The sequence below is a fragment of the Numida meleagris genome, chromosome 4 (genome assembly GCF_002078875.1).
Source record: "Numida meleagris isolate 19003 breed g44 Domestic line chromosome 4, NumMel1.0, whole genome shotgun sequence".
Classification (NCBI taxonomy): domain Eukaryota; kingdom Metazoa; phylum Chordata; class Aves; order Galliformes; family Numididae; genus Numida; species Numida meleagris.
In genome coordinates, this window is record NC_034412.1 from 36,223,059 (window position 1) to 36,240,645 (window position 17,587).

The 17,587-nt window shown below is 42.9% G+C and overlaps 1 protein-coding gene across 3 annotated transcripts in view; it reads right to left on the reverse strand.

The window, feature by feature from the left end:
• The window catches only part of SLC10A7 (solute carrier family 10 member 7), a 152,141-nt gene continuing 144,599 nt past the window's right edge, over window positions 10,046-17,587 (reverse strand). For all 3 annotated transcript variants that reach the window (XM_021395461.1, XM_021395460.1, XM_021395462.1), the window contains 2 exons: window positions 17,089-17,234; window positions 10,046-13,745 (listed from right to left, as the gene is read on the reverse strand). In XM_021395461.1, coding sequence (XP_021251136.1) covers window positions 13,701-13,745; window positions 17,089-17,234 — 191 coding nt within the window. In that variant the 3' untranslated portion in view covers window positions 10,046-13,700. The remainder of the gene's footprint in view (window positions 13,746-17,088; window positions 17,235-17,587) is intronic.

Consider the following 17,587-nt stretch of genomic DNA (forward strand, 5'->3'; position numbering starts at 1 on the left):
CATGTCCTTTGCTAACTGAGTCCTCCACGCTCAGAGTTGGTTTCTGGCCATGCTACTGTACAGTGATTGCTGACATGAAGCCTTGCAGTCCACACACAGCCAAATTTCTGTCAAGTAATAATAAAATAAACAAGTAAAAATAGAAGTGTACTCACAAATGCAGACTGCAGAGATGAGGCAGTCTTAACCATTGCATTTGCTGAGCAGGGCTGCTGCACCAGGGCCCTTCCACTGCAGGGTGGCCAGGGTTAGGTGGTACTGTAACTGAAAATTTGCTCCAGGACTCAAAGGACTTCAGGTTTTCCTAGCCAGTAAGATGAGCTGAAGCACTGCCTACTAGGAAGTCCATAGGCTTTTAAGCACAAGTCTAGACACACACAATGGATTTCCACTCTTAGGTCCTTTTTAGATAGAAAGAGTGTTTCTCTAAATCATAGAATCATAGGATTAGCTAGGTTGGAAAAGACCTACAAGATCACCTAGTCCAACCATCCACCTACCACCAATAACCCCACTAAACCATGTCTCTCAATGCTATATCTAAACGTTTCTTGAACACCTCCAGGGACGGTGACTCAACCACCTCCCTGGGCAGCCCGTTCCAGCGCCTGACCACTCTTTCAGAAAAGTAGTGTTTCCTAATGTCCAGCCTAAATCTCCCCTGGCGCAACTTGAGGCCATTCCCCCTCGTCCTGTCACTAGTTACAAGAGAGAAGAGGCCAACCCCCAGCTCACTACAACTTCCCTTCAGGTAGTTATAGAGAGTGATAAGATCTCCCCTGAGCCTCCTCTTCTCCAGACTGAACAATCCCAGCTCCCTCAGCCGCTCCTCATAAGGCCTGTGCTCCAGACCCCTCACCAGCTTCGTCGCCCTCCTCTGAACACGCTCCAGGGCCTCGATGTCTTCCTTGCAGTGAGGGGCTCAGTGTAGCTGAACCTTCTAGTGACTAAAGTAGACTGCATTTAATTCATTGTTAATACAGCCCCAAAATTCCTAATTAACTGAGAAAATAGGTCAACAAGCTCTTAAATGTTTAAAGAACTATCACATATTATTTTAAAAAATGTCTCGTGATGGCACAGTTGTTTATGAATAAATTACAAATACCTATGTCCTTTTCCACTCTCTCTCCAGATTTAACATTATCAGACTGGCATGGCTTGAAAAATGCCCCCTTCCTCTCCCCAGCACTATCCCCATTGCCCAGTACTGCTCTTGCCAGGCTGGCTGCAGAAAATGAAGGCTTCGGTCTAAAAGAAGATGTCTGATTAGGAGAGTAGCACTTCAACGGTACTCTTGCCTTCTGCCAAACTCTACCTTCTCTTCAATTTATGCAGCTCTAGTATTATTAGTAGTAAAACAGTAACGGCGAGCTCCAAGGGACATTCTCCTCTGAATTAGCAATGAGTTCTGCTACTTTGCGGACTCGGCGGAGACAGAAAGTGCTTGTGTGTTTTTCTTGTCTTCTGCATGATGCTTCGTTTGTTGTAGTTGCCGTGACAAGAAAGATCGGGGTTTTATCTCTTCTTAATGCTGTTAAAAACACAAGCACTGATTAATTTATTAAAAAGCAAGTCATTCAAATGCCTCACATTCTTAAGTGACCTGCCTTTTACTGAAATTAATCTGTGCTCACGTTTGCAGCAGATTTAGAAGAAAAAATGACAGAGCACGGAAAGACACAAACTATAATACTTATTAGAGTGAGAAGTGGAAGAACTTCCCTTGCTGGGTGGTTGAGTGCGTTGGTCACATATGCAGACAGTCTCCTGGCTTTGTTTCAACAGCAGGGAATCTTAGTTCCTCCACGTGGGTCAACCTGAAGCAGTCTGCACCCATGTGAGGCTGCCATCCCTCAGCCAAGTGCTTGGTGCCTGAACTGCTGGCAGAAGGTATCGAAAGGAGCTCCCATCCTCCCCTAATTCACACCCATCTAAGTCAGTCTCCCAGCAGTCAAACAGGCATCAGGCACAGCTTCGGCAGTGAAAACTCCTATGGCTGAAATTCTTTGGCAAAGCATTTGGCCCAGAGCTCAGTTAAATCATCGTGGATGTTTCCCGCATTGAATTGTCACTATCAAGCAAAAGTCAAACACGCACTAATTTTGTCAGCTTCAAAATGGGTGACAAGACTCACAGGAGAAGTCCAAGGCTGGAAGCTTTCGCTGTTGAGGTCATCAGGAGCATTTCCATCAACCGTTTCTGAATGCTGGGATCACATCCCTGCCCCAAGTGTGTAACCTAATGCCTACCCCCGTGGGCCCACCTGTAGTGATTGCCCAGGATGTGCAGACTGGGACAAACCCCTGCCAGCTTTGCTCCCAGTGGAGGCAGCACTCTCCACAGAGCAGCACTGGGTGAGACCCTGGGCAGCACAGGGATCCGTCAGGACGGCTTGGCCAGCTCTTTGGCATAGTTTTTGCAGCTACTGGAGACCGCACAAACCAACGGAGGCTAAGCAGCTGCGCCAGAAACCCAGAGACAAAAACACTCATCACAGCCCTGCAACAAACTGAGCACTGGAGAGGCCGTGTGGGCCGCCTCGCTGAGGGGTGAGGTTCGGTCCCCCCCTTCGCCCCTGCTGACGCACCCGTGCTTCAGCCAGCTCCTTGCTCTGCACATGTACGCGTTGTTTAGTAAACCAGCAACGAAAAATGCCTGTGAAAAGAGGAGGAGATGCTTAAATGACTCCTGTGGCGTTCAGCTGCAAAAAGGCAAATGCTTACCAGCCAAAACCAACAACAAACAAATGACCTGACCTGCTCAGCTGGCGAACAGCAGAGCAGCCCTTTCGTTCTTCCTAATAAGACAGAGCCTCTCTACTGCCTCTGCTGCGGTCCCAAGGCTCGGACTGAGAGCCAGCAGGTCTGGGCAGCTCTGCAGTGCTCCCTTCCTACCTTTTCCTTCTCTTTTCTCTACCATTTCCTCCAAAGCACCACACTGTGTACAGCAGGGAAGACAAGCGTCTTCCCATCAACTCTGCGGCGGGATCTGGGGGTCACAACCACCCTGGGAACGGTGCACTTGTCTGGAGCCTCTCCTTAGCCACCCTCTTGCCACCGAACCATTTTCCCCCTTCATGTCTCATTGCAGAAGCACTCTTTTCTCATTAGCATGTGTGTGACTCTCCCAGCAAGGCATTTTGTTATATGATGTATGAAGGATCGTGTCTCGCACCACATTTTACTGTATATTTAAGTGCATGTTTTGCTGATTTACTGCTGTTGTAGAGAACATCTCCTTCTCTTAGCAGGGCAGGTCCACAACGGATGTATCAGCTCTGACTAATGATTATTAGCACATCCCAAGGTTATGTACTACAATCAAATAATGTGCAGAAGGGAAAAGAGACTCCAGCTTACTAGGCTAAGGACAAAGATCACAGCTAGTCTCTGAATCTTCAGATTGCAATATCCATTACAGATTGCCACCTTCTAATGTCAAAGAATAATTTGTTGTTCGGAAAATGTGTTGCTATTTCAAAGGCAAGTCAAAGATCAGACTCGCTGTATATCAGTGTGCTGATGTACATTAGGAAGTGATGTCCAGGTACCAAGGACATTATGCTGCTGGTATAGAGGGAAAGACAGAAGACGTGACTCGCTGATCTATATTATGCAAACATATGGCCCAAAGTGAAAAAATATTTAACCCAGTCAAGTAAAATGTCACCAGTAATTCCCAGTCCTTAATGTAGCACAAACACTACGTGTCAGACAAGTTAACTGTGGTCTTCTGTGCTGGTAACAGACATGACAGGCAGATCAACCCTCTGTGCTGGAACTTGCTGGGAAAGGTTAGAGCTCCAGGAACCACGACTAAGAGAAACTCCCCTGTAGGAAAGCAGAGCACGTTCCTCTCACACCCCTGGCCAGGTAAATGGGCAGTGTTGCACATGGAAACTCTCCCACAACTCTCTAGCTACTGGCCAAACAAGGAGCAGGCTTCTTCTTACAGCCTTTACCTAGATGCAATCGGTATTTGCAGCTGCTGCAAGTCACAGGTGTCTAGAGCACCAGAGGAGCAAAAGACACTCACAAGCTAGTTTCTAGCTTTTTAAAGTGTTTTATGGAAGCTTCTTGTGCATGCCTTTTCGAATTAGAAAGAAACTAAAATAAAACAGTGATTGCCACCTTATATGTTTCCTATTTATTTCCGACAGAGGTAGAAGTGATCTAGACCAATGCTTTTGCAGGCTTTCATACTCGTTTCTGTGACACGCCATACACAGTAGCAGTGATACCATTTTTCCACCTCTAGCACCTCACCCAGTAGGGCTATGGTCTCGTTCTAACTCCCAGTGATACCATAACAAACATAGCAGAGGCCTATTTGACACTTGCTACGTGCAGACACTGAATCCACTCCAGATAAAGGCAAGGTGCAGCTCTTCTGTCACCTGAAACAAACCTGATACTAGGTGTACGTATCTGAATTAGGGATGAACCCCAGTGAACTGAAAGAATCACAGAATAATAGAATCATAAAGGTTGGAAAAGATCCCTAAGATTACCAAGTCCAACCACCAACTCATCCCCACCATGACCACAGACTGTGTTCCTCAGTGCCACAGCCACACCTGCAGGGACGGTGACTCCACCAGCTCCCTGGGCAGCCTGTGCCAATGCTTGACTACTCCTTCTGAGAAGAAACGTTTCCTAATATCCAATTTGAACCTCTGAATTGGCAGCTTAAGGCCATTTCCTCTCATCCAATCACTGTTATCCGGGAGAAGAGGCCGAGCCCCACCTCACCACACCTCCTCACAGGTCACTCTAGTGATCAGGTCACCCCTGATCCTCCTACTCTTCAGAATGAACAATCCCAGCTCCCTCAGCCGCTCCTCATAAGGCCTGTGCTCCAGACCCCTCACCAGTTTGTTGCCCTCCTCTGAACACGCTCCAGGGCCTCCATGTCTTTCTCGTAGTGAGGGGCCCAGAACCGAACACAGTACTCAAGGTGCATCCTCACCAGAGGTGAGCACAGGGGGCCGATCACCTCCTCGCTGCTGCTGGCTGCACTACGGCTGCTAGAAGCCAGGATGCCATTGGCCTTGCAGGCCGCCTGGGCGCACCGCTGGCTCATGTCCAGCCGAGCACTGCCCAAAACCCCCAAGATCGAGCCTTTTCCACACAGAAAAGCACACGCAGGGAGTACCTCACCCGGCCGCACGCCCTCCTTCTGCCGACGTTCGGGGACAGCTGCTTGTCACAATGCAGAGCGGGAAACTTCGCGAAGACCTGAAGGCGAGGGCAGCTGAACGCCTTCTCAGGGCCTGAGGCGCGGTCCCGCGGCCGCCAGGCCTCGCGCCGCCAGTCCCGCGCTGCCGCAGGGCCCGGCCTGCACGGCCCCGCGGCGCCGCCAGAGGGCAGCGTTGCTCCTGCATCCCCGCGGCCCGGCGGGGAGCCGCTCCGAAAGGCGCAGCGCGCGCCGCGGGACGGGGGCAGTGCAAAGCAAAGCGGACGCACGGAACCGCGGCCGCTCAGCAACGCTGGGCTCTGCCGGCCGCTCCCAACGCGGAGCTTCGGTCCGTAACACGGGGTCGGGAAAGGGCCGATCTGTTGGCTAACATACACCAGCTCCTTCCAGTCTGCATGCGAGTTTCAGCTGCAGAATCCCTATTAAAATAAAGAATGCAGACAGAACAAGGAGTTGAATGCAGACAGAACAAGGAGTTGAAGGATGAATTCCCAGCAACCGAGTCCCTCTGTAATTTCCTGTACTGCAATCACACGACAGCCCTGTCCCAACCTGCCTCAGCACTTCAGCTGAGCGCCCCGATTTGACTTCTGCTAGCACAACTATCGTCATTCCTAAGCAGTACTGCGCAGGAGGGACGAACAGAGCAGCACACGAGGTGATCTGCATGATTTATCCGGCAAAGCCCATTAGTTCTTTCTAGAAGCAAATTAATAATAATTCCCATCTCTTTTGTCAGTGTGAATTTAATGTAGGCCAAAAAGTCATGGGAAGTTTTCTTCAGAGGGAAGTCCATTCAAAACAGAACAAAAAAGATGACTGAGAAAAAAGCTTAATAAAGTCTTTTTTAAACGAAAACCACTCAAGGCTTGACTGTTAATCAAAAGAACATTACTTACCTTACTCAGCGTAGCTGGAACCAGAAGCTGACAGCAGGTCTTAAAAAGGAACTCCTTTGTCTTTCTTTGGTCATAACTTATAAAAGACTCCAGCTGAATTATTGGCTATAAATACTCTCCTCCCTCCGCTAATGTATTGTGCTTCTGGGATTTTGTTCAGAGCAAACATTTCGTTACTAAGACAATATACCCTGAAATTTGGGCTTCTGAAAAAGCTGCAAGCACATTCCAAGCAGCAGCTCTTCGAACAATACTGCTATGCCATCTTAACAAACCACCTTGTTTGGATTGCTTTCACTAATATTGGAAAATGAACTGAAATTTCTCACCAAATTTAATTTTTGCTCTACACCGGAGCATATTTAGGTATAAGCCAAAGCTAAAAAAGCAAATGGGATGAATTAGCAGGGAGATCGCTGTGGAAAATAAATATGGAGACAAGCAAAGCAACCTATTAAGATTTCACATGTATTTAAACCACAGAACATAGAAGAAAATTTAATGCGAACACTGTTACACAGGGAGAGTATTTTTTCTATGTGTAACACGCACCTTACCTTATAAAAAAAAAAAAATCTAGCTAAAAATCTGCCCCCAGATGGTAATAAAGTATGTAAGATTTTACTGTTTTTGAACAATGCCCTGAGAGACACTTTAAATGAGATTATTTGGGCACACGTTTATGTGATTGTGTATAGGATTATACAGCTCCTTATGCCCTTCGTAATTAGAGAGGCTCTGTGTGAGCCTTGCACGTCAGAAATACGTGTTACCACAAGAAGTCAAAGACCCCACAGACTGCAGCAGTTTTACTCTGCTCCTGACTCACAAAACCTCACACTTCACAACCCAGCAATCTTTTTTCATTAGGAGGGACCAGAAACAGAGGAATTTGTAAGCAGCGGTGGCACAAACACGGGCGCGCTGGGGAGGTCCTGCTCCTGCGCCCCGTTAACGGGCTGTGGGATTTGAGTCGGGCATGCAGAGCCGTGCTCGGCGCTCACAGCAGGCTGAGCTGGAAAGACAGGACTTCCCACGTTAACACTCCATGAGCTGCATTGAACAGAGTTAGCGTATTAGCTGCCTGAAATTGTGTCACAGCTGTATTTTTAGTACACTTTTATGCCTCTGGGATGTATTTTATTTATCAAGGAGCTGGACCTAAACAGAGATGTTAACACCAATGCACTAAAGGGCACTTCAGACAACTCTCCGTGAGGGCTGTGTTTGGGGAAGGGAAGGCAGAGTGAAAGCACGAGCCAAATGCTGTACATGCATCTTCCTGAGCTGCTCGCTGGAATCACCATTTGTTTTTCAGCCGCTCTAAAACAGAACTATAACATTTCATTGAAAAAAAGATTGTGTATTTTTTATAAAGAAAAACATTAAGAATATGAAATAATCTAATTTAAAGCAACGCTATAAGATAGAGCAGGCAAGAATTTGCTGAAGATCTTGGCAAAAGGTATCATGCAATAATTGCTACATGTGTTTCACAGGCTGCCATCGGCACCAACAGTGGGTGCAGGCATTGGCTCAGGGCTATGGATCCAGACTCAAATGCTGCTTTGCACTGGATGGCTAAGGATAGTTAGCCTCTGCTCTTTCAAAGGTCTTATCCTGACTCCAGATTTATTTCCTAGAGAATCCTTTGATCCTCAACTGACAGCCACAACAGCGAGCTATGGGCCCACGTGGGAGCTGGCACTGCACACAGGGAGGCTTGAGTCCCGACAAAGAACGCGTCAGGCTGAAGATAGGGGAAAAAAGACATTTTATTGCAGATTTCATCAAATGTTCCTGGCGAAAACAGGCAGAACTGCACGGAGAAGATACTGGGAAATGGGATACAATTTTCTAACTTCTCAAGTATGGGCTGTGCAGTAGACAAAGGGCACTGATCAGGAAGGACTGCCATTCCAATGCTAAGAAATAGTGCACAGAACTGTAAAAAAGCTTTTGTCAATAGAATTTCATACCCAATTATTGTCACGGGACTCTCAAATTTTATTTTCCGCAATTCCTCTGGCAAAAGGCCAGTTTTCACATGACCTCCATAATTTTCTTAATCGCATCAATGAAATCATCTTTCCTTCAAGGCAACCCATTTTCTTTCCATTAAGAGAGCTGATTTTTCTTAGTATTTGGAACCATTTCATAACTGACCATAAATAGTAACTGTTCCTCTTACAGAGAGGAATATCTGCAAACTCTGATTTTGTTACAGTCATACTCGATGGTACCCAGACACACAGGATGCTGTCCAGAGAGAGTTTTTTCTTGTTCGCTGGCTGAAAAATACTTTTGCCAAGTAGCAATTCTGAACACAGGTAAGGAGTGGGCAATACGCACCAGCACAGGATCATCAGGAGACAGATGGCCTCTTCCACGTGCTGCGGTGTTGAAGGACTGGCTGCCTCGCTGAGCAGGGATCGCAGCCAGTTCCTAATCTCACGCTTGCTTCCAGTCTGGGTGAGCAACACAGAGCCAGAGCTGGTCTGGACCTACCAGGTACACTAAGAATTAACAGGTTATTCTAGTAGCTATACAGATCTTTATTATATCCCTTTTCAGGAAGAGCTTGCACTGATCTTTATTTTTTTCCTTAGGTGAGCTGAGCCCCAGCTTCAGGAAAAATACTGAAATCTAAGAAAAGTGCCTAACTTAGTGAATGCTGGTGATGGGATCAACTCAGCAGGGTTCTTTTCTGTGGAAGCCTTCGGTCTACCTGCCCAAGCTGCGGTCAGTAAGGTAGGTGGCAGAGAGCACTGTAGTTCAAGAGCAGCTATTGCTCATTTCTTTGTCACTCTGTAGGTCACTGGCTAGCAGAAATCTCTGCAGAAATGCATCGAAAGATATTCTGAAAACTTGGCCTCCACTGATGAGAAAATTAAGTGGTGACTCATGGTCCCATCAGCTCCAGGCTTGATTACTGCAATTTGATGGACTGAGAAGCTGATATTCCACTGAGAAGGCAATTTGCTTAGGGGAGCAGCTGAGAGGCCTCATTGGCACCAATTGCTTCCAACACATCTCTCTTGTCCTTTTAAGCACTAGCAAATTTAATTTCACTTCTCACTGAAGATCTCACTCTCCGCTTTTCTGGCAAGAGAACAATTCAGAGGCCGGTTTTGTAACCTCTGCTACAGCTCTACATTCCAGCATGGAGCAAACTTGCTTGCACCAACATCTCAGAATTATTTCCTGGCATTTCATTTTCTAGTCCCGCCAATCTAAAGCCCCAGTACTCATGATTACTTACCATCCCACTGGGTGTTCTCTGTTGAATGAGAATTGTAGAGGAACTGTGCACATAAGCTTCAAATAACTGAATTCAAAACGCCTTCTTGCAAGCGCTCACAGTCTAACGATAACATGCGATACATGGTTCACAAAAGCAAACTGCGAAGAGACAATTTCCTTCTGACACTGCTCCAAAGAGGTGCTGTAATTTTGGTCTGAGAGACTGGGGCTACCGGTGGTAGGGGCAAAAGAGATTTGGTTTACACATGCCAGAAAGGGCAGGCCATCCGATACGAAGTATCGAATGCTCTTCATTTGCTCTCTTCAGACGCTACATTATCACAGAGTGTTGTTAGAACAATGGCAGAGCTTTTCAAACAGATTCCTTTGGGATAGTGCTCCACAGCTTAACAGCCTTCTCACTGGAGATATGTGAGTGTAGCCAAGGGCAGAATTTAGCCTTTATTTAACGTGTTTGCAAAGGATGGTATGCATTTCTGGCACTTTATAATAATAATAGTAATATAAATGCATTTGGATTATAACAAAATGGAGAAACCATGATTTAGCCTCTTACGGTGTTGTAATTCCCAAATGCATCAACATCTACTTAAGTGCAAAATAATCTACAGTTTCCAAATACAATGCTGCAGTTGTCTGCTGGAAAGGTTCTGTGTAAGATTACAACTCAATACAAAACACAATTCAGTGACTGAAATTTCATTTTTTATGTCAGAATAACATAGAAAAGTAGCTCTTTCTCCATATAAAGACCTGCAAAAAACGTATACCAGGGACTTGGTCCTTCCTAGCATTTTTACATGTGTAACTGCTCATATCTTATGCACATATGCACTTACACATAGGTAAATGTGCTTGCAGACAGACAATATTTCATCTTAACTTCTAATCTCCCGCTGCCAAGGTATTTTCACAGAAAACCGTACACAAATAAAACTAAAAGCTCCTCTTTCCCTGACTGCCAGAATAATCGAGAGGACTACAGTAAAACCAAACTGTCGGATTACTCCTCTTTGGTCTCTGAACAAACACAACTGCCCAGCTTCTGCTGAAACTGTGGCCTTTCTGTTGTATAACCTACTCACACCAGCTAAAAGTTACCCAATAAAAAAAATGCAACCACAAAATAAAGATCTGTATTTCTCAATACATAAATTATTTATCTTGGACCTTACTGGGGCCATCATAAGCTTCACAAGTACCGCACAAAAGGGGAGATAAAATTTTTGAGAGACTCAACACAAGCTACAAAGATTCCCTGTGAACTCTGAAGTAACATTTCATTGTCTTGGTAGTCTTTTTTTTTCCCTCTGATATAATTAAACAAGCTTATAGATATGCAAAAGCTAAGAGGCATCAATGATTAAGAAGATCCTTATGTTTTGTATACTAAGTTCTCACTTTCCACCAGTTTTGCCTGATTATATTCATCACCAACTCTCAGTTAAACTCAAGGCTAAAAAACCAAACTATTTTAACCCTCTACTGAAAAATTGTTGGGTTCAATGAATTAACTTCCATTTGATTATAATTTGCAGTATTCCTTCTTTCTCCAAGTTAAGTTCATTAAATATTTTTAGACAGCTGACAGGTTGTTTTTTTTTTTTTTTAAACAGGACAAGCAAACAATTTAAAAAACTTACAAAAGAACAGAAAGTAGGTAATGGGTAAAAACTGACCCAAAGGATAGGTGACTTTATCTTGTCTTCCTATTAGTCAAATGAAATTCAAAACCATCCTGTTTATTAAGGGCATTAAGCATAACAAGAAGTCATAAAACAAGCAGTAGTCTTTAAACAAAACAGAACTGATATGCATAATTACGTTTCATGAAGTATGGTTTTGAAATACGCATTTTGGTTTTGCTTTATATTCCCTTTAGATGAACACCTCCAATGCTGATACACAATATTATGCTGCCCCAAGCAACCAACAGTGACTTGGTAAAGGCTTTAACAGAACTCCACCTTAAAACAATTTGAAATATTCTTAAATGCGGAAAATACTGAAAGAAAAAAAAGGACGTTTTCAGTGGAATCTAAGCAAGTTGTTGGTTGTACTGAAGACAGGAGATTCAGTACACAGAGGTAGCTCAGCAAGGGTAGCTGCAGTGTTCTGACTATTTAGCATCAACACAACCACACTCAGTTATTGCATGCTTGAACTTTTCCTGCATATTAAAAAACAACAACAACAAAACAACAACAACAAAAAGACTATCACTCTTTCTGGGAATGTTGTTTTGCCATTCAAGACTAACAGAAAGAGACTTTGATTTCAAGGGGAGATTAAGTCCTTAAATATTCTGGAAGTTCGGATTTACAGAAATAGAATAAAAAACAGCCATCCCAAATCTGGACTCTGCTGCAAGCACAGACAAAGGAATTTTAATGCTCCAGGAGCCAGTTTCTGATTAGTGTGTTTAAGCAGCGGCCCAAGAACATGCATGTTACTCTCTCCAGTTACTGCCCAGATTGGCCTTGGTGGATCTGACTATGCCACCAAGAGATACAACGATCAAAACCGCGAGCTTGCTGCTCGCTGTCCTTTGTATCTCTGGCTACAGAGAAGAGAGCACAGCCCTGGAGGATCCTGGGAGTTGACAGTGGGCAGAGTTTGACTCCTCTCCAGGGAATGAAAAGAATTCAGCTTGTGACCACATCACATACCTTTGTTATGTGGTGTCTTTATTGCTAACAACAATTTTGAAAAAGGTGACCCTGTTGGCTCCTAATAGTTTCTCAGGCAAATGGTAACAGAACAGTCTTGCACTAACCGACCATCAGGTAAAGCGCCCATGATGGGTGTCAGATTGCTTTCCTGTTGTTCACAGGAATAACAGGCTAGAAAAAACAGAGTAGGTATATCAAACACTTTTTTTTTTCCACTATGGGAAAAAGATATGTATTTCACGTACCTATTCTAATAAAAAAAGACCTTTAGCTTGTGTAAATGTCTACAGCCTTATCAGAGCTACATCTGCTAAAGATCTGCTCAGTTGCACCTTTAACTACATGTTAACCGTGACACACGTGACGCTTCTGCACTCACATCGATCCCTGTTTGACCTATTTCTTTCATTCCTTTTAATGTTGTAATGTACAATTGCCAGCACAGCTTTTGCAGATGGGTACCCCTCAGAGCCCAGTGTAGATCCTCTTCTGAAATCTTAATCTCCCAGACAAGATGCAGTGCTGGCAAGGTGCTTAAAATATACGCCTGTGTTCCTTTCTCTTCAACTCTCCCCTTAGAAATAGTATTTTGTATGTGTTTTATAAAGTTTTATTTAAAAAGTAACATTTTATTTTTTAAAAAGTTGTGATGGATTGTCAAATTAGCTACGATAGTGTTCCTGTTACTGTAAGGATCATTCTAATTGGAAAAAAAAAATTGTCAACTCTTGTCCTCACAAGCTATTGTTCATTACCAATGCAGCAATGTGGAAAACAAAGCTCGGCTTACTACAATAAAGACTCTGCTTCAATATTAGCATCCTAAATTCTGTCACTGCAGATCTCTGTGCATTGCACCAGGGGAAGGGAAAAAAAAAACAAAACAAAAATTTGTGTTCTTTAGGGGTAAATTATAAAAAATCTCCTAGCTGCAAACACAAATACTTCACTCATAACCCAAGCACCAGATCAGTTCTTTGAAGAAGCTTATGAGGCATTTAAGATATACAATGGCACAATATCATACAATGGAATTGAAAGAATTTTCTTGAGAAACCATTAACTTTGAAGGAATGTCTAGACAACTGTGTCAACAAATGCAAATAATTCATGCTTCTCAGTTTCTATCCAATGGATGGCCCCATGCTGAGTATACACAAACTCAGAAGAAAAAGGCATGTCACAGTCATATGACTAGAGAGTGTAACAGAATCACACAGAAATTCAAGTCAATCTTGAAAAAACATAAAAACCTTCAGAAAACTCTTCTCCAGGGAAGCCAGCAGTGGGATAGGCTACTGGTCATTTTGGCTAGTTTAGAAAAGAAACTTACAGCTGGTGCACCCTGGCTTCAAAGCAGGGGCAATGGAAGAAACACAGCTGTTATTCATGACCTCTTCATTTCACTCTGTTAGAAAAATAAAAACTAAAGAACTTCAAAATACTGTACAAACCTTTTGCAGTAGCCAACAAAGTGGCTTCTGGAAACAATGCTTTCATCAAAAATGCATTTGTAAGGCACTTAATGGGTATCTTTTATATATATGTATATATAAAAATAAAATATGCACTGAAGCAACATTCACAAATACCCAGTTGTCTGAATCATCTGTGTGTACAGCATAGTACATATATACATTCACTGTTACACGGGCCATCTCCATCATTATACCTTCACGGGTACTTTGGGTTGCCTGGTTAACTTCAGTGCCTGTGAACAGAAAAAATAAAAGCAGTCACTTTCCTATATTCTTAAAAGAAGACTTAAAGCACAAAATAAGCTTTTTATTAAGGGGTGACAAAATGCCCCAGGAACTTCTGGGATACTGAGTGAGGTATCAGCAAGCAGCTGACAGGCCACTCTGGTTTTTTTTGGTATCTCTGCATCTCTAGTAGCCCATCACAAAAGACAGCCTTAAGAAGGGAACGATAAGGAATGTGGCTAGATTGCCAGTGAAGGAAGCTGGAACAGATCTCAGATGTTTTTTTTTTAGAAAGCAACTATTGGTGTCCTACTGAAGAAACCACCTGTGGCACAGATTAAAAAAAAGCTTCCGAGTTACTCAGGGAAAGACAGTGAAGAAAACTTCCGCAAACACCTTCATATTCTCAGGCCTTCTTCCACGTGGCTCAAAGCATGCTCATAGCATAGCCACTGTTGCAGTGATAGATGTCACACGCTTTGGATGTTACCTTCATTTACGAGGAAAGGTAACAATAAGCCACGCCTATCTGCCCAGAGATGACCTTATCCCAAGTGATACCTGACATTTTTGTTTACAATGGCTGTAGCTTTCATCTGCTTTTACAAGGAGAGAAACTCCATGTAGAAACCCTAAAGTGACAGAAGGGTCAAGTCAGTTATGGTAGCTAAACTATACAGTGTGAGGTTCAACTCAAATGATAGGTGCTCATCCTTCCACTTCGGCAGGATGCACCCTCACTAACTTAGAAGGTAGGTGTGACAGGCTCAGAAGACGTAAGGTTTTCAGCTGCTCCTGTATACAGATGTGGGCATTGTGAAGGATATGCCTTCTTTTGGTGTGCTGTGCAACAAAAAGCAGCTCAGTGCTTTCTTGTGGCCTGAGCAAGAAGGAAGTTCATGAAATTTGGAATTGGTGTTCTCCATGTTCTCCTGGGGGAAGTGTCCTGACAGACTGGCATTTGCTTGACGGGTGAGAAACTTATCATTTCTGGAGAGCTGGCTAAACAAGCAAAACTCAGTCTGAGAGGTAAGTGTGATGGGTCTTCTTATTGTAGATATTAACCTTTAATATTGTACATTTAAAGCTTTTATGCACTGCTTGAAAAACATTCTAGCAGAAATGTAAACCCTTTAAAAAATCCAATCCTTTAAAAATAAATAGGCTTTATTCCCCTCAGAAACACCGGCTTTCAGAAACACCAGCATTTAACTATCGTTATCCAGCCATTTGAGATTAATCTTTTGGATAGTATTCATCAAGAGACTTCGGAGAGAGATATCAGTTCACATTTTGTTTGGGGAAACAATTTTTTAACTTTGTAGTTTGGCAGATTCTGATGCCATATTTACAAACTAGAAATACCTTCATGTAGATGAACCTCTAAATATTTAAATTCAATTTCATACAACCAGATCACATGTACTATCATAATTAAGTAAGGATGTCACTGCAGTTGAGTACTGTGACTGGATAACCACCTCCCCCTGCAAGAGAGATGCCAAAATGAAGCCAAGGTGTTTATAGAAAATAAACATCAAGGGCAATGATGACATGTTTATTTTCAAAGTGGAAGACCATTATCCAGTCACAACATTCACTTCTATTATACTTATTGCAACTGTACCAGACCCAACCTCATTGATTTTTCTTATGAGAGTAATTAAAATAACATTTGTGAATAATAGAGAAGGCCAACTGAAGAAACTGCTGCAACAGAACAACAATTCCCCAAAGTGGTTCTATGGTAGCATTACAGTCTGATTAGCACAGAAGCTTTATCTGAAACTTAATGAATAAGAAACTAGTGCTGGTGAACTGTAAATCTCCACAGTACTGGTTGACTTTTCTGATGCCCTGTTTAAAGGCTATGTTAACTTGCAGCAACTGACAGCAGCCCCTAAAGGCCCTTACCACCCCTGAGGACCAGGGAGGTCTGGATGAACTCCAGCCAACTGCTGGTCTTGGCAGCAGGGAGCAGTCAGATGATGAAGAGAAACCTGCACAGGAGGGATTGTTTTGTCACTGGTAGTGACCTTAGGCTGTCGTTCTTCAGGAGTAGAACATTATTTTTTTTATATACAATCTGACTCTTGATTATTTCTGATAAGTAAAAAACAAATATCATTGCTTCAGACTGTTGGAATTTCTGAAATTATATATGATTTGCAAATTTCCATTTTTGGATGCTAAGATAAATACAGCTTAATGAGATCTGATTTCTGGACTCACTGCTGGAAAACTGGGAGCTTTCCTGCTTTTTTAATTCAGATAATCATAAATGGAGCAACATGAAGTGACTACGTTAGAAATTAGCATTCCAATTAGCAAGGTAATTTTGCTGAAGTAGTAAAATGGTGGTCTGTTGAATTTTGATGAAAATTGGAAACATGGAAGACAAAAATAATTCTTTACTGACAAGTGAAGAACGAGGAGTACTGGTAGAGCTGAGCCTTCTACTGCATGACTCAACCGTCACCTAACATGACTGTCTAAAACTACTTCAGTTGTCACAGCTTCTTGATCCTTATCTCAAAACATTAAAGACAGCATTATAATCAGTGGCAAAGAATAGCCAGCTGTGAGGTGGTTATTACCACTCTGAGAACTTGAAATAATTGCAGAGGTTTCAGTCATGTAAGTCACAGAATGGCTCTCATATGTGAATAGCTTCAATCAGCACTGAAATAAGTGCAACTTGAATCAGTGATGCCAATGCAAAAATCTCTATGTTAGTCTATAATCCTGCAAGCCATTCCAGGCCATATTTTTGACATGAAACGTGATGCACCAAACTTCTGCAGACTTCTGGCTATTGTAAAGAGTGACTGAGTAAAAATCATACAAACGAAACAAAAAAACAGCTTCCCCCCCCCCCAAAAAAAAACAACACAAAACATTTTCATCTTGTTTCAATACAATTCCCAAAGGACCCTCATTTTAGCTGATTTATGCAGCTCTTGTGCCAGTAGATTTCACATCTTTCACATCTTCACGAGAGATCCCATCACATCTCCAGAAGAGAGATGCAAAGCAGTGATTACTACCTAAAGACTAAGCCATTTTTTACTGGGTAAAATCTGAGTTCATAATCTGAATGCTTCCTGCAGTGAAATGAACAAGCTGTAGAAGTCTAACTTTTGCATTTGAACTTTTAGGAAGATAAGGGGCATAAAGTTCAACCTTTTTAGCGTGTCACTGCTGTGACTATCACTAAGTAAAGAAACAGAAAAATCTTTACCATGGGGTCTGCAAGAAGGAACCTGAGGAGTTTAAGACTTGTGTTTAGTTATTTTTTTCCTCATAGCAGACTTTCCATTATAAATAAAAAAAACAAAAAACAGTTCTTACCTTTTGCCTAGAAACCATCCAAGATTTTATTGTTGGTACTAAAAGACTGCCAAGAAGAATCTGAGCGGGATGATAGATGAGTAAGGGAACAGAAATTAAGGATAGGTGCTCGTAACCTGCAAATACTATCTTCAGCATTGGAATCCCTGCAAGCAGAAAAACAGGAGATGAACTCTTAAACAGAGTCAAAGAGAAAAACAAAGTGTTTTACGTTGAACTGAGATTTAAAAAAACCCAACAAAAAAAACCATTTTTACATTTTCGTGATTGTCCTCCCTCCAGAGGATCGTTCAACTCCCGCTTCTTCATTCCATTCACTGCCAGACAAGGGTTTCCTGGCATACTCCTTGCCAGTTAAGTACTCAAATTACAGACTTCCCTGCTTAGACTGATTCACGCAAAGTGGAGAGTTGACTACCGTGCAGGTGAGTGCTCACGCGTTAGAGAACAGAACTCTGCTCTAACTATATGTTTCAAAAAGAGCATGAGGGAGAAAAGG